Source organism: Notechis scutatus, chromosome 11 (assembly GCF_049901735.1).
Source record: "Notechis scutatus isolate UNSWTSFEM ecotype Mainland chromosome 11, rNotScu1.2, whole genome shotgun sequence".
Lineage (NCBI taxonomy): Eukaryota > Metazoa > Chordata > Lepidosauria > Squamata > Elapidae > Notechis > Notechis scutatus.
In genome coordinates, this window is record NC_142019.1 from 4,691,615 (window position 1) to 4,716,187 (window position 24,573).

Below are 24,573 nucleotides of genomic sequence, written 5' to 3' on the forward strand. Positions count from 1 at the left end.
GACCCTAAATAATTGTACAACTGAAATCATACACACAACCTTCTACAATGCTATTACAAATCTAGGTCTTGAACAACTAGTAACCAACAACACTAGACTGAACAACTGCCTCGATCTCATCTTCTGCAATAGTTTGAATTTAATTTACGGAATACAAACCAAAGAACCCTTTTCCAGTAGTGACCACAACATGATTGACTTTTGCCTCAACATACGTCCACACAAAAATCACCACAACGATGTCATCCCTAATTGTAACTTCAAAAAAGGCAACTATGATCTTATAGATAACGATCTCTCATCCTCGATTGGCAATCTCTATTCACTGGATGCAATACTGTTGAAGACCATTACAACATTTTTACTTGAAGTCAAAAGAGTCATCAAACTATATGTTCCAACAACAACTCCAAAAACAAAACAAAAAAGCAGATTACCCATATCAATAAGGAAACTTCAATCCAAAAAGAGATCACTCTGGTGGAAAAACAAATCTGGTCACGTTGCTAATTTCAAAAACCGATACAAAAATTTATGCCACCAGATAAAGACCGAATGCACCAATTATCACATTAAACAAGAGGAAAACCTTCTAAGCACCAATTCCACCCGTGCTTTTTACAATTTTGTAAACAACAAACTAAAAGACTCAAGGTCCATCCCTCCCTTGATAGGACCCGATGGTAAAGACTGCAGCGACGACACCATTAAAGCCAACATCTTTAACACATTCTTCGGCTCAGTGTTTGTAAACAGTAATGGATCATGCCCAATGTTTCCTAGCCGTACCACAGATAACAACAATGATCTAATACATATCGATTTTACAGTAGACAACGTTGAAAAAGCACTACGCAACCTAAAACCATCTCTATCTATTGGACCGGATGGAATATGTGCCTACTTCTTAAGAAAGCTATCCACTGCCATAGCCAAACCTCTAAGCATAATCTTTGAAAAATCCTTCAGGACCAGCTCCTTGCCTAACCTATGGTTACGAGCCACAGTCATCCCTATCTTCAAAAAGGGAGACCCTAGCCTAGTTGAAAATTACAGACCAATCTCCTTATGCTGCGTCACCTGTAAAGTCATGGAATCAATTATTAACCAATCCATCATCCTCCATTTAGAGACAAACAACCTACTCTCCAATAAACAATTTGGTTTCAAAAAAAAACTATCCTGTAATCTGCAACTCTTACACTGCAAAAACATATGGACTACACAACTCGACCAGGGCAAAGCAATAGACGCAATCTACATAGACTTCTGTAAAGCCTTTGATTCAGTGGTACCGACAAACTACTCCTAAAAATAAAATCTTATGGTATCTCTGGACAACTGAATAACTGGATAGAAGCATTCCTGTCAAACAGACAACAAATGGTCAAAATCGGGAACGCCCTATCAAATCCAGTACCTGTCAATAGTGGTGTTCCCCAAGGCAGTGTACTAGGACCAACTCTCTTCATAATCTACATAAACGACCTTTGTGATCATATCAAGAGCAATTGCGTTCTCTTCGCTGATGATGTAAAGCTGTTCAATACCACAGACAATACTACTACCCTACAAAAAGACCTAGACTATGTATCTGAATGGTCTAACATATGGCAACTTCAAATCTCAACAAATAAATGCTCTGTCTTACATATTGGTAAAAAAAATCAGAAAATAAAATATAAGCTGAATAGTCAAGATCTTGTTGATGACCCAAGCTCTGTAAAGGACCTGGGAATACTCACCTCTAATGATCTAAGTGCTAGAGCCCACTGCAACTACATAGCCAAAAAGGCATTAAGAGTTGTTAACCTAATCCTACGTTGCTTTTTCTCTGGTAATATCTCACTACTAACCAGAGCATACAAAACATTTGCTAGATCAATACTCGAATACAGTTCATCAGTCTGGAATCCTTATTACGTATGTGATATTAGCACAATTGAGAAAGTCCAGAAGTATTTCACAAGAAGAGTTCTCCACTCTTCTACTCGTTGTAGAATACCTTATGCCACCAGACTCGAAATCCTAAAACTAGAAAACCTTGAATTACGCCGTCTTCGGTCTGACTTAAGCATGGTATATAAAATCATACATTGCAATGTCCTACCTGTCAATGAATACTTCAGCTTTAACCATAACAACACAAGAGCACACAACAGATACAAACTCAAAGTAAACCGCACCAAACTTGATTGCAGGAAATACGACTTCAGCAACAGAGTGGTCAATGTCTGGAATACTCTACCCGACTCTGTAGTCTCTTCCCCAAACCCCAAAAACTTTAACCTTAGACTGTCTACTATTGACCTCACCCCTTTCCTAAGAGGTCTGTAGGGGGCGTGCATAAGCGCACCAACGTGCCTACCGTCCCTGTCCTATTGTTTCTCTTATTCTTTTATTTTTCTTATATGTACCCATTTCATATATTCACAACTATGTATACACTTGTACTTATTATCTTGTAAACAATTGACAAATCAAATAAATAAATAAAAATAAATAACCTCCTTTCCCATTTTTTAAAAACCCTCAGTAGCAAGTTCAGCCTCTCAAGAAGCCATTTGCCCAATCTGTTTCCTCTGATAAGGACCTACAGTTGCTTGGAATAGATGTGTGAAGTGAGAGTCAAATAACTCAGTGGAAAAAAGGTATGGTGGCGAATGCCCAAAAAATTCTGAGAAAGAGAAATTCTGTAAGAAGCAGGATACAGAGGAAAACTAGTGATGCATAGTAAGCCTACTGAAGATCCATAGTGTAAAGAAAACAGATGGAAGGGAAATGGTTCTTGCACGAAACAACTTGATAGATCAGTATGCGGTTTGCCAAAGTTTCAGAGACAAGCAACAAGCAAGCAGAGCAGTTTTGGAAGAAGCATGCAAATCCTTTGTAGCAAATTAACAGGAGTTGGAAGGGACTTTGGAGGCCTTCTAGTCCAACCTCTGCTCAGGCAAGAAACACTATACCATTTCAGACAAATGGTTGTCCAATGTTTTCTTAAAAACTTCCAGTGTTGGAGCATTCACAACTTCTGGAGGCAAATTGTTCCATTGATTAATTGTTCTAACTGTCAGGAAATTTCTCCTTAGTTCTAAGTTGCTTATCTCCTTGATTAGATTCCATCCATTGCTTCTTGTCCTGCCTTCTGGTGCTTTGGAGAATAGATTGACTCTCTCTTCTTTGTGGCAGCCCCTGAGATATTGGAACACTGCTATCATGTCACCCCGAGTCCTTCTTTTCATTAAACTAGACATACCCAATTCCAGCAACTGTTCTTCATATGTTTTAGCCTGCAGTCCTCTAAACATTTTTGTTGTTCTGCATTCTTTCCAGAGTCTCAACATCTTCTTTACGTTGTGGCGATCAAAACTGGGTGCAATATTCCAAGTGTGGCCTTATTAAGGCATTGTAAAGTGGTATGAAACTTCACATGATCATGATTCTTCTATCCTTCTGTCAATGCAGCCTAGGACTGTGTTGGCTTTTTTGGTAGCTGCAGCACAGTTCCCAAGCAGAAGAGCAAAATCGCCCATAGCAGTCATAGGGCATGTTTATTTAGATGAGTTAATTTGAAAACCTTTGCCAAGCCTTGGCGGTTAGTGCTAAGTAGGTGTCAGAAGTCAGGAGAACTGAATTTCCAAGTTATGCAACTTTGGCAGATCTCTCTGTTTTGCCCGCTTCCATGCTGGGGCAGCTGTTGGTCACCCTGTAATTTGGCTGCTGTTGTTTGGGTTTGCCTTGTTTCAACTCATTCATTTGATTCCTTTTCTTTTTGTTATTCAGGAAAGTGGACCATCTAGATGGTTGAACGCCTCTTTCCAAACCAGAAAAAAATAAATAGGTCAGATTCTAGGCAAGCAGCCAAATGCCACTTTTTAATTATTACTGGTAGCAGGGCTGCATTTCCTAAAGTTTGAAATGCATTAGTTAGGCTCCCTTAAAAAAAAAAACCCATAAAAGAAGCATTGTAAGTTGGCATCATTAAATCACTATAAGTCGGTTTTAAGTCTCCATTCATATGTACTCTATAGACAGTTTTCTATGTACCCTGGTTGCTCTGCTATAGTGATCCTATTTACAACCAGAAATGAGGTGTTATTCCCCCAATCATTCAGGGGCCCAAAGTCCTAGAAAATGAAGGAAAGAATGTTTTTCCATACCATATATACCTTTATAAAAAATTTTAAAAACCCTTTATAAATCTCTATTGTATAAATACAATAGTGGAGTCCTTGGTGCTCTCTGATTGTTTTCTTGCAGACATTTCCTTACCCAGCTAGGTAACATCATCAGTGCCAGAGGGGAGTGGGGTTTGCTCTCTGTTTATATACAACTGGCTTGCAATCAACTAGGGTTGGTGAGAGTGTTCTTGGTGGCTCCTTAATTAGGTTATTGTTTAGTGTGATGACCCGGGACAAGGCACAAAGGCCACTCAGCCAGCTGAGAGTTCAAACTCCCCTTTAATGTTCCAAATTTCCACTGCTTGCCCTCTCTCCGTCATCCTGCCTCTGTTCCTCCCTGCTAACAAGCCACCCCAATCCTGAGAGGCCCTGGGCTGCCTCGTCCTGCTCCTCCCCACATTCCCCCTTTCCCAAGCCAACGAAGCCACCCCCTCGATCTCCCTCTGCTCCAGCTCTGGCTTGTCCTTCTCCACAGATTCAGGTTCTGACTGGGGGGGGCACAACCGTTTACTGTTTAATTGTTTGTCTAAGTCAGGGGTGGGCTGCTGGGGGTTTGGGAGGGCCCCTAGCTAAGGTTCTGCACAGTTCAGAGAAGCCCCCAAATCCCATTCCTGGCTGCCGCCCCCCTGCTCCTCCCAAGAGTCCCCACACAGCCTGTTTAGGATGCAGGTAAGTGCAAGGCGTTCGTGGAAGCGTGGGGAGGGTGAAAACAGACCTCCTGGAAGTTTGGGAAGGCCAGGAATGGGTCCGTTTCTGGCTTCCAGAGAGCCTCTGGAGCCAGGGGAGGCCATTTTCGCCTTTCCGGAGGCTCAAGGAAAGCCTCCAGATAGTCCGGGGAGGGCAAAAACGCTCCCCTCCCACTGTGGTGCCGGAGGTTGATTAGGCCACGCCCACCATGGCCACGCCCACCCAGCAAGTAGGCAGAGAACCTGTTGCTAACATTTTTGACCCCCGGTCTAAGTTGACAGTGGGGTATTGTTTACTGCTCGATTGTTGGTCTGGTGTAAGTCAACCCTGAGCTACAAATATATTCTTTTTTTTTCAATGTTTTATTTTTTAGAAACAAAAATAGAAATCCCTATTCACATTAACAGTGTTCGTGTCGTTATTAATACATACCTCTCCTTTTATACATAAGCATAAGCTCTTATTTCTATCCTCCACCCATTTGTACCACCTATGCCAAACCGCATAATAGTCTGAATCCTATTTGCCTCTTAATTCCATTGAGAATTTATCCAGTTCCGCACAATCCATTATGTTTTGTGTCAAGTCTTCTTCAGATGGTATCTTTTCCTTCTTCCATCCCTGTGCGAAGGCTATTCTCGCTGCAGTTATGATATGTAAAATGATGTATCGGCTGACCTTGCTTAATTTTCCCTTAATTATTCCTAATAAGAATGTTTCCGGTTCTAATTTGTGCTCTGTAATTTCTAATAACAATTTTCATTACAAATATATTCTCCTATTGGAACTCTGTACTATACAAATGAGGTTTTAAATAATAATTTCCAGTAAAACAAGGACTAAAAGCTATCACTAAACTCTAAAAGTATCAAAAAAAACCTTACAAACACACACACAGAGAGAGAGAGAGAGCTGAAATACTAGAGACTGATGCTCAGACAACATTAAACATTTCACCCTTCCCTTCTGGGGAAAAATACCAAAAAATATAACAGTAAATATTAATGATGCAGAACTTGTCAATTCCAGATACAGATTTTTTTTCCCCCACGGTAGAAGAAAATGGCAGAAAGAGGACCATTTTCTTAGGTGTGGTGTGTTTGTTTTTAACCCAGGTGGCTACACTGCTATACGCTGGAGTAATTGTAGGTAGGAATGAAAACGCCATTAAAATCGCATAAAACCCAGGCCGGTGCGCCGTAAGGTTGTCGTAATCCCAACGCGATACTTTTGCCAAATGTCTCACTTTTTCCCTGAGTGTACACCTAGTCTTCTCATCAACCATGTCAAAAGATTTCTTGAATTGCTCACGTTGAAGCGTTTAATAGAATGGTAGTTAGCTACGTTGCCAAAAAGAAGGCTAATTGCAAAACCATGCTACGTAAAATTATTCCTTTTTTATTTTTAAAGGTGGGGGAGTCATATTAGTTAAGAGGCACCTTTGAGGTTGGGAAACTCAAAGTGAACTTTTATTTTTTTAACCCTCGTCCCTATTTTTTAAATCTGGATAATTTTTACATTTTGTGTTTCAAAACTGGTTCACTGCTGGCAAAGTGTTAGTAAAATCAAGGCTGGGATACCTCTGTAATCCAAAGATCCAGCTAAATTGCTAAATTGATTGCTTGTCTTCAGATGTGGATCTGGGTATGAATGAAATACAATTTCCATTTATCTTAAAACCTTCGGATTTTTCTTCTCATATTTTTCATAGTATATCCTAGGACAACCGTTCTTCTTCTGTCCTCTTAGCATCCTCGTTTCTCCTGAGTACAGTTTCAACTCATCCCTACAGAGACCAATATGATTACTTGAAAATGATGTTCAGAATTATCTCTCACTGATACACATAAAATAATTTGGATTGCTGCAAACAACTGAATTAAAGAGCAGTGTGAAAGGAAAGAGATTAAGGCAAGGGTCTTCAAACTTGGCAAGTTTAAGACTTCAACTCCCAGAATTCCTGAGCTAACATGACTGGAGGAGGAATTCTGGGAGTTGAAGTGCACAAGTCTTAAAGCTGTCAAGTTTGAAGACCCCTGAATTAAGGGAAGGACCCACATGTCAGTAATATAATCTAGGTCTTGATAAGACATCGATGGAATACAACAGCAACATAGGAAGCTACATTGACCTGCTCTCCACCCAAATCAGAAGCTGGAATCCTCTCTTCTTCCAAGAGTCTTCTTCGAGAGGGAAAGTCCTTGAAGAGACAGGACTTTAACACAGAATGTGGCATTCCTTGTCTTTCTTTTCAGTCCCCATAGAATGCTATTGCAGATTTACAGGAGATTACAATTCAGAGACTGGGAAGATCAATTCATTAGAAGATGCAGGTTATGAAAGGACAGATTATCTAGATAGCCTGGAGCTCAAAGATCGTCAATTTTATGGTCTTGGGTCCTAGAACGTATGGTCCTGATCTGAAGATGGTAGCCATTTCCCAGTAGAATTTGAGCTCCCGACAATCTATCTTGCTGGTAGAAGGTTCTTAGTTCAATCTAGTAAAAAGAACCTTGTGGTGGATCTTGGCACTGAGTTGAGGGGAGGACTGAACCTACTAACTAGCTTTATTGGCTTGTGTGGAGGAAGTGACCGAAGGGAGATTGTCAAGTGCAGGACATCAGGAATGAAGGTGGTTCAATGAATATAGGTTGATTGCATGCTAACACTCCCTACAAGAACCTGAACTACTAATGGTCAAAGCAAATTGGTGGTAGTGAAGAGTCAATGGAATTCAAGGTGGACTGGAATTAGATCTCTTGTGGGCATGAAAGGACTCGAGACTGGTGACATGCTTAACTTCTCCCGCAAGCTCAGCCTGGTCCTCTACAGTGATCCTCCTTAAAACTTTGCAGAATTTATCTAGTAAGAGCACTTTGGTCTGGTGGGACTCCTGCCTATAGATAGGCAACCATAAACGTACCACTCTGATCAGCTCATCATGTCCTTTCTGGTTCCTTGAGCCTGAGTGGTGAGGAAAATAATTGCCCATACTTCTTCACAGCCATTGCTAATCAGAGATCAGTCTTGGCTACAAGAGATTTGGTTGGCACGAAACGTTACAGCCTAAAGGGACTGATTTGTTTGGCTTGCTTCAATATGGCAGCTCACAAAAGAAAAACACAGCTTATTTTTCACCAACAAATCATAACTGGAAATCATTACTCCCACTTTGTTTTAAATGCAGTTGATCCTTAGGTATGAAGCCAGAATCCTGGATTACTCCTAGCTTGTTTTTATTCTTTGTCCATTTCTTCCGGGAATTGGCTGAAGAAATCCAGAAACAATGTCAAGCATAGTGTAGGCTTGCTTTGAATTTGCTACACAAACTGTTATCTTGCCATAAGGTTAAGTGTGAGAGAAAATTACTTCTCATATCCTGAGGAGTGACAGCAAAAGAGGGGGATGTCAGCTTGGAGAAAAGGGAAGAAAGCTTTGTAATTTGATGGAGCAATCAATCTACTTGTCATAATTAATATTGCATAGGCTCAACAATCTAGTGATAACTACATGACTGGATAAAGAGGGACCAGATTTTAGCAGAAGAGCAAGCAGACTTGGGAGAAAATTTGTATGACCTTGGATCAAAGCCTAATTTAGCCCTACTTCGCTAAATATATATTTTCACAGGTATTTATATATATGGTATTCAGCTTTGTTTGGGTATTTTTCCACGTCATTATAGTTGTGCTTTTAAAGCACAACTATAATGACGTGGAAAAATACCCAAACAAAGCTGAATAACATACATACATACATACATACATACATACATACATATCCCTTCCTTCTCCCCTGTGGGAGCTATTGAAGCCTCCATAAATTTTAACTCTATTGTTGACATTTTCCTCAGAAATTCTGGCGGGAAACTTGAATTATCTTCAATCACCAGACACCTATTCCTGCTCATTCATCAACTCTATGAAAACACTTATTTTAGAGTCAAGTGTAAGCTCAGGGCCTCTCCCAGGAGGAATTCTACCCAGAAGGAAATGAAACAGGGTACACTTTAAACACCTTCATTTTCCCATTAACTCTCTGGTGAAATAGGTCATTGAACAAGCTGACAGGTCCCTCATAGTTTCCAAAAGGCCTTTGCATATTTTACTATACAAATGTTGCAGCCATCAATTCTCCAGTCCCACTGGGAGGAGAATTAACTAAGCAGAAGAACTAGATGTTAGTTTTGATAGCTAACATCTAAGTTAGATGTTAGCTAACAAAAGTAAACTTATATGGAGGGTTATTTGGGGGGAAGGAAGGAAGGAAGGAAGGAAGGAAGGAAGGAAGGAAGGAAGGAAGGAAGGAAGGAAGGAAGGAAGGAAGGAAGGAAGGAAGGAAGGAAGGAAATAAAGAGTTGCTGTCACATTAATGTTTATTTGCCTTAGAAGGAATACCACTGCTTGTCTTGAAGAGCTCTTACAAAGGTGCTTCCCCAATAGCTAAAACCCAAGAAATCCAAATATATTCCCAGGGTGGCTAGAAATAGATCAGTGTAAATATTTGCATTCTTGCAATTCACAAAAGAGTGTCAAAAGTAGTATTCTGTCTCCTGGTCAAAACAATAAATAACCTCTCTTTTAAGCAGCAGCCAAGGTTGCTTTGCATGTCTGTGAGTGTGCGTGTGTAAACAAAAGTTCAACGAATGATTCAGTTTTTCCTATCCTACTTTGGAATAAATACAGAAGTGAAGATTCCTACTGTATTCTTGTAAAAAAAAAAAAGGAAGCCAAGATAGGGGCTTCCACAGTTTGATTTGTGTCATGGTTGCCATCTTCATTTTTGCTAACCACCTTCACAGATTAACAGAGTTGGAAGGGACCTTGGAGGTCATCTAGTCCAAACCCCCCACCCACCCACCCAAGCAGGAGGCCCTACACCATTTCTGAAAATTGGCAGTCCAATCTCTTCTTGAAAGCCTTGAGTGATGAAGTTCCCACAACTCCTGAACACTGGAAACTGAGTTGCAAAAAATGCCGTACCTGACATATTCCACTGATGCACATATCCAAGGATTTGGCATTACAGCGGGTGCCGTCCAGAACTTTGGGAGCAAGCTCAACGATCAAAGGTCTCCCCAAAGCTTGGCACTTCAAGGCACATGGAGAGATGGAGTCATCAAAGACAGGGATCCATTCATAAAAGTGTCCTTGGTACTTGACATCGTTGTAGGCTGAGCATTGCTGGGCACGGAAGTCACCAGACTCTGCAGGGCAGTCCTGGAAAAACAAAAAGTAAGGAGGTTTTACTACTACTACTACTACTATTATTATTATTATTATTATTATTATTATTATTATTATTATTATTATTTTCTAGTAAAAAATTACTATTTCCTCCACCCCACTCCCATGAAATCCTACTTTCATTTTTAAGGCTACAGCCAATTTCTTGACGACATGTCTCATGTATCTTAATTTGACTTACTTCTAAGTCAACATTAGATGACTGTGGCTGTAAATTAGCACATGTGAGACTAACTGCCTGGCCATTTTTCAAAGCCATAGAAGGAGGCTACAAAAGATTTCTAATTTTACCAGCAACATTTCCCCCCACCTGAACAGACATTTGGATCAGTGTATCCCAGAACTAAGTTCCTGCAAAGCTAAAGGGAGAATAGAGCTCTTTCATACAGCTACCAACTTCAACAATAATTTGCTCCACAATTGTCTTCCTTCCTCACGCAACTAGCCAGCTCTCCTTCAGCTGGACAATGGCCAAAAGCCAAAAACAGCTGACCAGAAGCCAACCTCTTCCTTGCCTTGTGAGTTTTTCACAAGCACAGAGGCCACACTGCAGAAGTACAGAAAGCATCTCTCAGAACAGCCAGAAAGCAGTGAGGGAATAAATGGTGGCAAATCATATTGATACTGTTGCTTCATGATAGGAGATCAAATGTTAGGTCAGAGGTCTCCAAACTTGGCAACTTTAAGACCTGTGGACTTCAACTCCCAGAATTCCTCCTCCAGTCATGTTAGCTCAGGAATTCTGGGAATTGAAGTCCACAAGTCTTAAACTTGCCAAGTTGGAAGACTTTTGTGTCGGGCATGTTGTTCCTGCCCACCAGTGGAAGTATTACCCATCCTCAGAGCAATAGGGACACTGAAAAATAGTACTACAGAGTCTTCTCAAGGGAAGAGCTGGTTAACACTGAGTTGTAGATTCAGCATGTCAATGTCAACCCAATGGAGACTGCACAAGACATTCTGGTGAGAGAGAAGTTCCCTGTGGATGAGCTCCAGCATGAGCCTGAAAGCTTGGAAAAGTAAATCTGTTGTGGCCTGTCGGCCATCGGCCCCTCCAGCAGCAGGGTGGGAGTAAGAGATTCTAGTGTGGCCGCACTGAACTTTTTTCTCCCTCCTCCTGTCAAGCCCCAGGGAAATCAGTTCAAATGAATATAAAGCTGTAATGTAAGCTTAAGCTCTCTACAAGAATCTGAACTACTAACAGTCAAAGCAAATTGGCAGTAAATAAGAGTAAAAGGAATTCATGGTGAGTTGGATTTAGATCTTTTGTGGGAGCAAAGGGATTCGAGACTGATGACATGTTTGACCTCTCCTTCAGGCTCAGCCTGGTCATCTCCTACATCTCTATTCAGTTGAGGATTGTGCAGTCTCTTATTTAGGACCCCACTCTGGAATGTGCTACCTTCTTCCTGGAAAGCCCTGATGCTCTTGTCCACTTTCCCACACATACATACTCCTTCCCCAGCTGTATGTTCATCACGGGCAAGTTTCTACAAGCTCAATGGCATTGTGACAGCATGAAAGGATAGCAATAGCACTTAGCACTTATATACCACTTCCTAGTGCTTTTACAGCTCTCTCTAAGCGGTACACACAGTCAGCCTGTTGCTCCCAATAATTTTTGGTCCTCATTTTACCCACCTCAGAAGGATGGAAGGCTGAGTCAACCTTGAGTCTGGTGAGATTTGAGCTGCCAGATTGCAGGCAGCCAGCAAGCAGCAGAAGTAGCCTGCAGTACTGTACTCTAACTACTGCGCCACCATGGCTCATGGTACCAATCTCAGATCCATACTAATAACAGGGAATATAAACCAATGAGGATGTATATGGTGCGTCTACGTATGGCCATATTTTCTCTAGATAGACAGGGATACATATGTACATGGATATATACACAGAAACAATTAATTGCTCATATCTATAGGCTGCCAAGATCCTAAAATTACACATAGAAGCCAAATCATGTTGGCGATAACACAGCTGGCTTCTTCACACAGAAAAACATGCAATTTATGTGGAAATGGTCTAAAGAAGTCCCCCCCCCCGCCTTCAAATGAATAGGACCCATAAGGATTATCTTAAACACTTCCATGTGCAAATCACAGCAGCAGAATGTAAAAGAAATGGAAACACAAAACATGGGCGTTTAAGGAGGACTGAAAAATGTCACAATTTACAAGGAACAGCTTGTGTAGATTGTTGTCCTGGGAGACAGATAAAAATATCTTCAGGCAGATAGTAGTTTCTATTTTCAAACTAAGCAGGTGAACAGCACAGGGTAGGTCAATTTTTATTGTGGTCTCAGACCAAAACAAGAAATATATTCATAAGTGATCTGACAGCACCTATAAAACAGTCTAGCTTACAAAACTGGTAAAGCAAAATTAAAATACACTTAAAAATAGATTGATAGGGGCAAGTGAGTGAAATAAAAAGAGGAGCAATCCAAGTCTAGGCTATAAATGAAATAATATGTAAACTTACATAAAATACCCCTAGGGTAGCAGGAATTTGAGCTGTCAAATTTTGACCGATCTTAACATGCCACTAAGCAAAATCCAGTCACGTACACTGTAATAAATGATAGTTTGTCTCAATGTAGCAAAGCCCAGTTAAAGAAAATATGGAGGAGAAACTAATTTTGCAGTGACACCGAACCCAGCATTATAGCTGACGCCAAGGGAAGCATTCAGGCTGAAACAATTGTGCAATTTTGATTTAAATCATACTTACAAATAAATAATATAGAATTGACTGTGCAATGCCATAACTTGGTTTGAGGGAGGCATATGCATTTTTTAATGTACATTCATCAATGCCAAATGAAATTGAGCAAGATTAAGAAAGAGGAAGCCATTGCAAATTATAGTGAATATTTAAGATATTTCCCACCATGTATTGGCCTTAAGTCACCCGTGGGTGTATTCCTCAAATTAATGGCAGAAATTTGCTCTGTTATGTGGCTCGTGCATCATCAAGCTCCTCCAAGGAAGGGTGGAGAAAATTGGAGCAATTCAAACTATTAAGGGGAAAAAACTAACAAGCCTCATGTTGCCTTGCTGAAGTTGATTGTCACTTCCTGAATGCAAAAGCCTATCTCATTGTACACATGTTGTACTCTGACAATAAAGGTAATAATAATAAAGATAGTACAGGTAGTCTGTCAGCCTTGGAAGCCGTATTTTACACAGAAGCTTTGAGGCTGCCACATTTTAGTACCTGGAAATTTGGGTGGGGGGATTTGATACAGAGGTGGAAGATTAGACTCAACAACATTCTTCTCAGAAAGTCAAAGACAAGTCACCCTGCACTTGGAGAGGAGTGTCTGGAGGAATCTCTCCAGTTGGGACGATGGTTGATTGGGCCATGGGATGGACTGGTGAGAGCAGGGGATGATGGGTTTTTGAAATTCAGCTGGGAAGGGAAAACCTGGAACTCTCAGATTCGGGTTTTCCCAGATGTGCCAATATGACTTCTTTAATAAATTCTTACTTGGATGAACTTTGCATCTGAGTGCTGAATGAAATTGGGAGTTTCATTGGAACACTGACATAGTCCTCATTTAGCAACCACAATTCGGGACTGGCAACTTGGTTGTTAAGTGAACGAGTTGTTAAGTGAAGCCATGACTGTACTTAGATTCTTACTTCAGCTTTTTTTTTAGTTTATAGACCTGTAGTGGTGTTCAATGCAAAGGCTCGTTGCAAAGTTACTTTTTCATCACTGCCATAACTTCAAAAGTTCCCTATATAAAATGGTCGTTAAATGAAGAATGGCCTGTATACAGCTGCGTCATGGGAAAATCAGCTGGTTGAAGCTTTCCTAAGACAGGAGAATTAGCTACAAGGCAAATAATAACAAATAAAATTTCTACAACTTGGTTATGAGAGCCACATTTTCTTGTTCTTTTAACTTTACCTTTGGAAACTTTCCAATGACTCCCTGGCACTATTCTATCACCTTGATTGCTGTATCTGGTCTTCTGGCTACTCTCCTGCACAGCTTGGATCATCTCTCATAGTTTGCAGACTTGACCTGCTGCAGGGATGGCGCAATAATTCCCCCCCACACACACACTTCAAGCTCCAATCGAGCACACATTCCTGATTCTGACTTTAGATTCCTTCTTTGGCACGGGCCCTGATCCCGACCTTCTCCGATTCTGTGCACATTTTGGCTTTTAGACCTTCCCATGGAAACGTGCAGCAACAAAGGATATTAATAGCTGACAGCAAAACGTCTCCACGAGTAAGAAAATCTGGGGAAAGATGCGAGAGACGATCCACAGAGCCTCTAGGAAACAATTTTGTGTTGGATGACAAGATATTGCAGCCAGTTAATTTTACGAATTGCATTTACAAAAAAAAGCACGAAGATTGTTTCCAGATCTTTTGACAAAAACAAGAGTTTTGCTCCAGAAGGAGAAACTGTATGCAAACACACACTATAGATCTTACACAATGGGAAAAAGTAACCCAAACCAATTGCATTGATAAAATGCAAAGAAGAAAACACTAGAAGACGGTACATTTGTTTGCCCGGGCTGGTATCAGGATTCCTGCTTTAGGCATATGGGGTTGGACTAGAATATCTCCAAGCTCTCTTCCAACCTATGTATCTATGTACAGTCATCAAATTCAAGTCTATGTAAGTTTCTAAGTTTGAATCAATCTATTTAAATCAAATCTCCCTCAAATTTAAAATTGATACTTCGCTACTAACTAAACGTTTGAAGAGCTGTACTTTCCCCATACCTTTACATTTCACTTCTGAACATTTAATCTCACCGTTAGGGAGGAAAATAAATATTCTGGGTTCTGATCCTCCCCGTTTCTCTCCTTCCTTTAGTTTAACAAAAGGAGGCAAGTTGCCAGAACTTTAAAGCTGTTTGATCTGGGAAAGCAAGAACAGTCAAAACAGAATTAGAGATCAGACTTACAGTATTGCTGCAGGTTTTATATCGGATATTTCTGCCTTGACAGTTTCTGAAAGACAAGAAAAATAAGACTTGAGTGAAGTTATTATGAAGAAATCTCATTGAAAGACAAGGCTGTAAAATTATTATATTTGATGCACCACCACCACCACATCCACACACACAGAGTGTACACGTTTAATTGTGTTTAGAGGATGATGGGTTAACATACCAGCCTCATGAAGGAAGTTAAATTTTTTCCTAAAGATTTTAAAGTGGTGGAACATCTCAACCTTTTAAGTGAATTCTGGAACACCATGCACAAGATTGTATAGGGCTCACTAGCAGAAGCTTGCTAGATAATACAGATAATTATTTATGAGCAAATATTCAACTTATATAATTCAGAGGCCAAGCTCTCCAACAGCAAGATAGGAAGCCCAAATGGGCAATGGATTGGAAGACCTTTTAAGTGAATTCTGGAACACCATGCATAAGATTGTATAGGGCTCACTAGCAGAAGCTTGCTAGATAATACAGATAATTATTTATGAGCAAATATTCAACTTATATAATTCAGAGGCCAAGCTCTCCAACAGCAAGATAGGAAGCCCAAATGGGCAATGGATTGGAAGACCTTTTAAGTGAATTCTGGAACACCATGCATAAGATTGTATAGGGCTCACTAGCAGAAGCTTGCTAGATAATACAGAGAATTATTTATGAGCAAATATTCAACTTATATAATTCAGAGGCCAAGCTCTCCAACAGCAAGATAGGAAGCCCAAATGGGCAATGGATTGGAAGCCTGTGAACAAGAAAGAAAAAGAGCCAGAAGAAAGGGTCAAAGCATCTACATCTCTACCAGTGAATGTACTACTGAATGCAACAAAGATGATTAGGGGACTGGAGGCTAAAATAAATAAAGAATGGTTACTGGAATTGGGCATGTCTAGTTTAATAAAGAACTAAGGGGTGACATGATAGCAGTGTTCCAATATCTAAGAGGTTGCCACAATGAAGAAGGAGTCAATTTATTCTCCAGAGCATCTGAAGGCAGAACAAGAAGCAATGGGTGGAATCTAATCAAGGAGAGAAGCAACCTAGAACTAAGGTGAAATTTCCTGACAGTTAGAACAATTAAACAGTGGAACAACTTGCCTCCAGATGTTGTGGATGGTCCAACACTGGAAGTTTTTAAGAAGATGTTGGACAACCATTATCTGAAATGGGTTTCCTGCCTGAGCAGGGAAGAAGGCTCCAAGGTCTCTTCCAACTCTATTATTCTGTTAATTTGCTATACAAAGGATTTGCATGCTTCTTCCAAAGCTGCTATGCTTGCTTGTTGCTTGTCTCTGAAACTTTGGCAAACCGCACACCGACCTATCAAGCTATTTCACACAAGGACCATTTCTTTCCCATCTCTTTTCTTAACACTATGGATCTTCAGTAGGCGTACTATGCACCACTGGTTTTCCTTTCAGCTCTGCATCCTGCTTCTTACAGAATTCCTCCCTTTTTTTGGAAGGTCCCTTCCAACTGTTTTTCTCTCATTCTGTGACATCTTCTGAAAACCCAATGACCCACCTACTTAGAGGTAGATTTCCACATTATTTATTTATTTATTTATTTATTTATCTATTTGTTTGTTTGTTTGTTTATTTGATTTTTCAATCACTTACAAGATAATAAGTATAAAGATAAACATAGTTATGAATACATGAAATGAATGCGTATTAGAAAAATAAAAGAAACAATAGGACAGGGACGGTAGGCAGGTTGGTGCGCTTATGCACGCCCCCTATTAAGCCCTGGGTATCCTACTTCGATGTTTTAAAAGCTCTTATTTGCTTGTATTTAAATTGTTCCCTTGTGGAATACATTTAATGCAAGCAGCCCAAATTTCTAGTGCTGAGTGACTCCTGTATCCAGCTTTATGACCTGCAATTAGAATAACCAACCTGCCATTTAAACATCTCCGCAATGAATAGGAGGCACCTCCTCCACAGGTCCGTGAGCAATCACTCCATGCTCCCCAGGCATCCCAGCCACTTTCTTTATCTTCATTTGGCTGGGTGATTCTTGAAGTCTGGAAGCACAAGAGAAAGAGAAGCAATTCAGGAATCCAGAAAACCTGTCTATTTTGAACATTCTATTAGCTGGCTTTTCATGGCAGGGAGACCAACTTCCACAGGTAGGATGCCTAAATAGGATCTTGCGAGACAGAGAAGGAGATGAATACCTCTTTTCCAAGGATACGGGTTTTTCTTGTTGAATCTAGCAAATGTTCCTCGAAGTCTCATGTTGGAAGAGAATGCCCACAGCAGCTTACATAAAATTAATAACCAGACAGGCGTATAATTTTAAAGGCTATGAAAACTAAATACAAAAGGATGAAGACTGAAGGCTAACTCAGGTATTAGTTCTGATTGCTTTGTCATTCCTAAAATAGCTACCAGAGACGAAGAAGGATTAAGTAATGTCATCATGCCCAAAATTCTGAAATAGCAATAGCACTTAAACATATATAACACTTCATAGTGCTTTGCAGCCCTCTCTAAGCTGTTTTCAGAGTCAGCCTCTTGCCCCCAACAATCTAAGTCCTCATTTTACCCACCTCGGAAGGAGAGAAGGCTGAGTCAACCTTGAGCCAGTGAGAAATGAACTGCTGGCAGTTGGCAGAATTAGCCTGCAATACTGCCTTTTAACCATTAGCGTCACCAGGGCTCACTGAACTTCTGAATCTTCAACCTTCTCCAAAGTTCTGAATCCCTCCTACTCTTTGGGAAAAGTGGGAAGCCTCTAGGCATGGGGCAGTTCTCAATGGTCTGAGTTGGTGAAGGAGGGGGAATCTGTAATTTGTCTCTGTTTTGTCACACAATGTCATCTTTTGCAAGTCCTCATACAGAAACACCCAAATTTCATGAATTATTCAAATTATTTCATAAGATTTGATGAAGCTTGCAAACTGGATGGCCATATAAATCTATCTATCTATCTATCTATCTATCTATCTATCTATCTATCTATCTACCATCTCACAGTTAAGTTTATTTTTATTTAATTTAGGAATCTAATCCCTGCCATATATTCATTATCCCTATTGTTTAATTAATATAATTAATCAATAAGTTGTGGTCCAATCAATGGCCTTCTTTTTCTTATCAACTGCATATACTCATCTTTTAATAGTATTTTTTTTTAATTTGAGGAGTGGTATCCTTTGCCTTAATGTGAAAGAACACTGGGCCCCAGATATCAACAATCAGAAAAACATGGGTCTAAACCAACAAAAACATTTTAAAAAGCTAATTACAGAGTAATTCCCCAAACAGTCTCTTAAGAAAATATTGCTCTTCTCTGTACTTGTTATAGCTGATTATTGATTTAATTCCTAACTGTGAGCCAATTCAAGTTAAACTATGCTCTTTGCTGATTTCACCCATTCCCTTTCTCTTTATTTGAATTTGGCTTCACAGTATAGTCAAATATAATACGCAGATTTGATGAAAGCTGACAGCTAGTAAATCAAATATTATTTTTCTAGTAAACGATAGGCCAGCTCAAACTACTTTAAACTCCCTTTCCCATGGGATGAATTATTTGAACTGGCTGGAGTTTAAGTCAACAGTGTGGAAACTGATTTAGTCAAATGGTTATGAAGAAAGACGTGACGGCACAAATGAGAACTTTGATCATCATCTATGGCAAATTAGATTTTGGGGAACTGGAAGTCCTTCAGAACAATTGGCTCTTATCTACTGAAAAAAAATGTCATAGCAGAGGAACAACTCCTGTTGGAAACACTATGGAGGAGGCTGAGATAAGATTGGATCCTACAATTCTCACTACATGGCTGTAAGGGAAAAGAAGGCTCTCTGAAATTATTGGAACCCTTAAGTAAACACTCTTAGGACTGTGTTGGCCAAAGGCCATGTTAGCAGGAGGGTTAGTGCTGAAAACATAACTGTACTCCCTCGTTCCTGCAAAGATAAATATGCTCTATAGGGCTAAGAATTAAAGAAGAAAAGGTCAGGTAGAATGGGAGATATAGCCCTTCCCTGCCCTTGGCCCATGCCTCTGGATTACAAGACAGGATGAAAAAATGATAGTTGCACAGATAGATTCCATTAGAACGTAAGCTGTGGAGCTGAATCTAGTCCTTGTGTCTTGATCTGTGCTGCAAACATCTGGATGACTACTTGTCAAGCCTTCCCAGGTAGACCAAACTTGAAAACCAAAGACACACAAGCTAGCAACTATTTTAATTATGAGGTTATAGTAACAGAATTTTTGCACCTCAATTATAGTAGGTCCAATTTATTGACCATAGCAGCCTTCTCCAATCTGGTGCCTTCCAAATCTTTTGGCAATACAACATCTCATTTCCCAGCAAACATGGAAAACTAGAATTCCATGGGATGATACAGTACTGGGATTAGTTCCTCTTTGAAGGAGATGGGCAATTGAGAAATGTGATAGATAGATAGATAGATAGATAGATAGATAGATAGATAGATAGATAGATAGATAGATAGATAGATAGATAGATAGACAGACAGACAGACAGACAGACAGATGACCAGAATGGTATCAAAATAAAATAGAACTGGAAAAGATCTTGGAGGTCTTCTAGTCCAGAACAAGAACAACATCTCAGACAAGTGATTGTCCAGTCTCTTCTTTAAAACATCCAGTGATGGAGCACCCAGGATTTCTGGAGGCAAGGTGTTCCACTGGTTAATTGTCCTCATTGTTAGAAAGTTTCTCCTCAATTTCAGGTTGCTTCTCCCTTTGGTTATTTTCCATTCGTTGTTTCTTGTCCTGCCCTCTGGGGCTTTGGAAAATAAGTTGACTGCCCCTCTTCTTTGTGGCAGCCTCTCAAACACTGAAATACTGCTATCATGTCACCCCTAATTCTTCTTTTCTTGAGACTAGCCAGATATAGTATATGAAATAGATAGATAGATAGATAGATAGATAGATAGATAGATAGATAGATAGATAGATAGATACATACATACATACATACATACATACATACATAAATAGATAGGTAGACAGACACATAGACACACAGATAGATAGAGGATAAGTGATAGATCACAGGTAGGTAGGTAGGCAGAAAGAGAGAAAGAGAGATGATAGACAGAAAGATAGATAAAACAAGATTGGCCACCTCAACATCAGGGTAAATGTATTATTATTGTAATTGTTAATATATAATTATAACAAAATAAATTCAAAAAAAGAGCCCCTTGACAGTTGTATTATAATTAAACTTTTACAGCCTCTTTGTTCCTGCCCCTGAAGCTTCAAATATTGATTCAAATATTGTTGATATATAAGCATGCTGTTCTTTACAAAGAACAAAACATTGCCTTGAGAAATCAACAACCTTTTTTTTCCAAGACAAAGAGAAAAAAAATGCAACCAAGGTTACACAAAGAATAGTTTTTCCAATTTGGATGCACTTAAACTGAACTGAATGATTAGTGCAAAAAGCTTCAGGGGCAGGAACAAAGAGGCTGTAAAAGTTTAATTATAATACAACTGTCAAGGGGCTCTTTTTTTTCCCTATATCTGACATCTGTGGAATGAGTTGTCCAAAACTCTAAGAAGTTGCATAAAATAACAGATTTGTGTTGTTTGTTTTAAAATCAGCGTCCAATTTATTGTAATTTGTTCTGAAATTTTCCAGGAATTCAGCACTTGTATCAGTTTAGCCCTATTAAAAGTACCTTCACTTGGCCAGGATTAATACATACATACATACTACCCATGTGCATGCATGCATACATACATGCATACGTACATACATACTATCCATGTACCTTTTCCAAATAAACAATATTGTATAGCCAAAGAAATTAAAGGCATGAGATAAGGGAAAGGGAAAGAAATACTGTATAGATAAAAGTATTTGACATCCACTCTGTTTACTATATCATACTATATGTGGGGCATGGTGGCTTAGTGGTTAAGGACAGTGACAGGTCAGGTTCGAGATCTGAGCACCACGTGAAGGGGTCTGTTACTTGCTCCTGTTACTTACTCCAGCTCCTGCCCACCTAGCAGTTCGAAAGCATGCAAATGCAAGTAGATAAATAGGTACCACTTCAGTGGGAAGGCAACTGAATTCCATGAGCCTTTGGCATATGACCATGAAAATGTCTTTGGACAATTCTGGCTCCCTCAGTCAAGAAATGGAGATAAGTACTACTGTCCCTAGAGTCGGACATGACTAGTCAGGTGAAACTTTTACCTTTACCTTACTATGTAGTATACAAAGCCACGCTGCTAGCAAGATGGGCAGTCTCTAAATTTGATAATTAAATGCAAAATAAATTCCCTGTAGCTTTCTATCCTTGTAAACCCATCCTTTTTTACCCATGTCCACATATGGCTTCATACTTTCTCTTTGGCTGTTAAATTTCTCCCCAATATACTTTTCATATTATTTTATTGACACTTCCCTTTCCTGATTTTTTTCCCCCAGCCTTCCTCTTCCTCTCAACCCATTCACTTTCCTGTCATAATGTTGTTTTGCAATTCGATCCTCACTCTTTCTCTAATTGGCCAATATAATCTCCTCAGTTATGTTGGGAAGGAATGAAGGGGGGAGAGATGGAGGGAGGGAGAATTGACTGGAAGGAAGAATTAGAAAGAGGGAGAAAGAGGGAGGGAGGGAGGGAGGGAGGGAGGGAGGGAGGAAGGAAGGAAGGAAGGAAGGAAGGAAGGAAGGAAGGAAGGAAGGAAGGAAGGAAGGAAGGAAGGAAGGAAAGGGGATTGAATGGAAGTGAGGAATAGAAAGAAGGAGAAAGGGAGGAAGGGACAGAAAGAGGGAGGGAGGGTATATTGGTATTTAAAAAATAAATGCTGAGAAGTAGTTCTTTTTTCATGGTTTCCATTGTTCTTTTTCTATTGTTCTTGAATCTTGGATACTCTTTCAGTCCTCAGCAGTAGGATCTTCTCTTTTCTTTTGCCAATGATGCCTAATGCCTTGTGGGGCACCGTCTCCATCTCATTACAAAAAGGTTGGGTTTGGGTTATGTCTTGCTTAACCAGCCAGTGGGAAATGGGAGTCTGCCAAGCATCTTGGCCTCCTGCCTGGCACCATGTTCCTAGTGGGAACTTCAGAAGCCAAGAGAAGCATGGCTCTGTTTTCATTTCACTGACATCTGAAATCTCTATGATTCTCCCAGAACTCATTATTGGTGAGAAATCACATAGAGCAATTTCTTTCTTTCTTTTTTTCTTTCTTTCTTTCTTTCTTTCTTTCTTTCTTTCTTTCTTTCTTTCTTTCTTTCTTTCTTTCTTCCTTCTTTCTTTCTTTCTTCCTTCTTCCTTCTTTTCTTTCTTCCTTCCTTCCTTTCTTTCTTTCTTTCTTTCTTCCTTTCTTTCCTTCCTTCCTTCCTTCCTTCCCCCTCCTCCTCCTCCTCCTCTTCTTCTGAATCAACTATTAATTCCACTCTTCAGGTGTCATGTTACAGTTTAATTGACTGTAATTAAATCTCAGCCCAAATGAAGCAACACAACATTAGCTAAAACAAAAAAACAAACAGCTAAAATAAGTGGAATGGTAGAAAAATTAATTGCTGGCCTCATCGAGGATAAGAGAATTTCTGGATATCAACTTGGGAATCAAATTGTGATTGTATTTTGAAACTTGTCAGTGCCTGAAAGTTTCTGCTTGGTTCTGCTTTTCTGGTTGAAATTTACCTTGAGTAATAACGGCAAGTGTGCTGGTTAAACAGTATATAGTTAGTTTGGGAATGGGAGCTGTCCCCTTAAGGGAATGCCTCATGGGAAATGTAGTTAATGCCTCATGGGAGATGTAGCTCATGTCATATAGTCACATCTGTACTCCTGATTGGTCACTGAATTGACCTCTGGCTGTATTGGGGGGAGTTTTGGTCATTCTTACCTGGACCCAGCAATGTGCTGGACTCTCCCCTTGCTGTATCATTATGGGATGAAGATAACTATCTTTTCACACTTTGAAGACGACAATGCAAAGATTGGACATTAGATGAATCTCAACATAACTTTGACTTATACCTTGATGATGCCGATATAATCCAATAAAGAAACTTTGTATGGAAGCCTTTGTAGTGTTTAACTCCTTATCTCAGGTATTTTGAGAAGATAAATATTTTCTGAGACAAGAACAGCAAGTTATAAGATGGACATACCTTCCTTTCCCAAATTTTTATTGTTTTGGAATTCACCACTGCAGAACATTTACCTTGATGTAAGATCCATCCAAATGAGAAGGCCTTTATGCTAACAACAGGCCCTTTACAAGATTATCTTGTAAAGTAACAGTAGTATGGCTAGTTCTCAACTTATGACCACAATTTCTGTTGCTAAGGGAGACATTCGTGAAGTGAATTTTGTCCCATTTTACCACCTTTCTTGTCACAGTTGTTAAGTGAATCACTGCGGTAGTTAAGTTAGTTAAATGAATCTGGATTCCCCATTTGACTTCGCTTTGTCAGAAGATCGCAAAAGGGGATCTCATGACCCTGGAAAACTGCAACCATCATAAATTTGAGCCAGCTGCCAAGTATTCAAATGTTGATCGCATGATCATGGGGATGCTGCAAAGGTCGTAACAGTGAAAAAGGGTCATAAGTCGCTTTTGTTCAGTGCTGTTGTAATATTGAATGGTTACTACAAATGAACTGTTGTAAGCCAAGGATGACCTGTACTTATATCGCTAGCACCGCTGTAAAGATGTTGATTTTTAACACCAATGACTTTCCTTACCAGGGGTAGGATTCCACCAATATAACAACTGGTTGAGTGATCGTGTGCTCCACATTTAAAAAAGCTCTAATATATACCTTCTACTGCAGCCCCTGTGAATAAAACAGCTGAGGCACAGCAAACCGCGTGAATCAGCTGTGCTCTTAAAAAAGGAAATACAAGACTCAGCAGTAGATAAAATCTTAATAGGACCAGAGCTTAAACAAATGAAGAAAATTTATAGATACTTACTTGACTACAAAATGTACAAAGAACAAATCAAGGAAATGATGGTGACCTGGGCTAGGGACTTGGGACATAACATAAAATTGGATCAATGGCAGCAAATTTGGGAGTGAAATTAAAAAGATCACACTAGCTACATCTTACAAGGAAAACCTGTACAAGATGTTCTATAGGTGGCATCTCCTGCCAGCAAGACTAGCCAAAATGTATGGAAACCAATCACCCAATTGTTGAAAATGTCAGAAAGAATGGGGCACATATTTTCACATGTGGTGGTCCTGTAAAAAAGGCTCAGGAGTTCTGGTACAAAATTTGGTCATAGCTAGAGGAAATGACGGGGCTAAAAATTTGTTACAAACCTGAGTTGTTCTTACTGGGAATAATGGAAGAGAAATTTAGCAAAACTGATACCTATCCAATAATACATGTAATCATGGCAGGAAGAATGATATTCGCCCAAAATTGGAAAGCAAGAGGAATTTCTAGGGAGGAAGATACGATTGATAAGATATTACAATGCACCAAAATGGATATGTTGACATTAGCA

The 24,573-nt window shown here is 39.7% G+C and overlaps 1 protein-coding gene across 1 annotated transcript in view; it reads right to left on the bottom strand.

Moving 5' to 3' along the window:
* Positions 1-24,573, bottom strand: part of ADAMTSL3 (ADAMTS like 3) — a 196,897-nt gene that overhangs the window by 98,556 nt on the left and 73,768 nt on the right. Inside the window, exons 4-6 of the mRNA XM_087972611.1 lie at positions 16,991-17,118; positions 15,054-15,099; positions 9,851-10,087 (exon numbers count right to left, since the gene is read on the bottom strand). Of these exons, the coding sequence (XP_087828737.1) occupies positions 9,851-10,087; positions 15,054-15,099; positions 16,991-17,118 (411 nt within the window). The remainder of the gene's footprint in view (positions 1-9,850; positions 10,088-15,053; positions 15,100-16,990; positions 17,119-24,573) is intronic.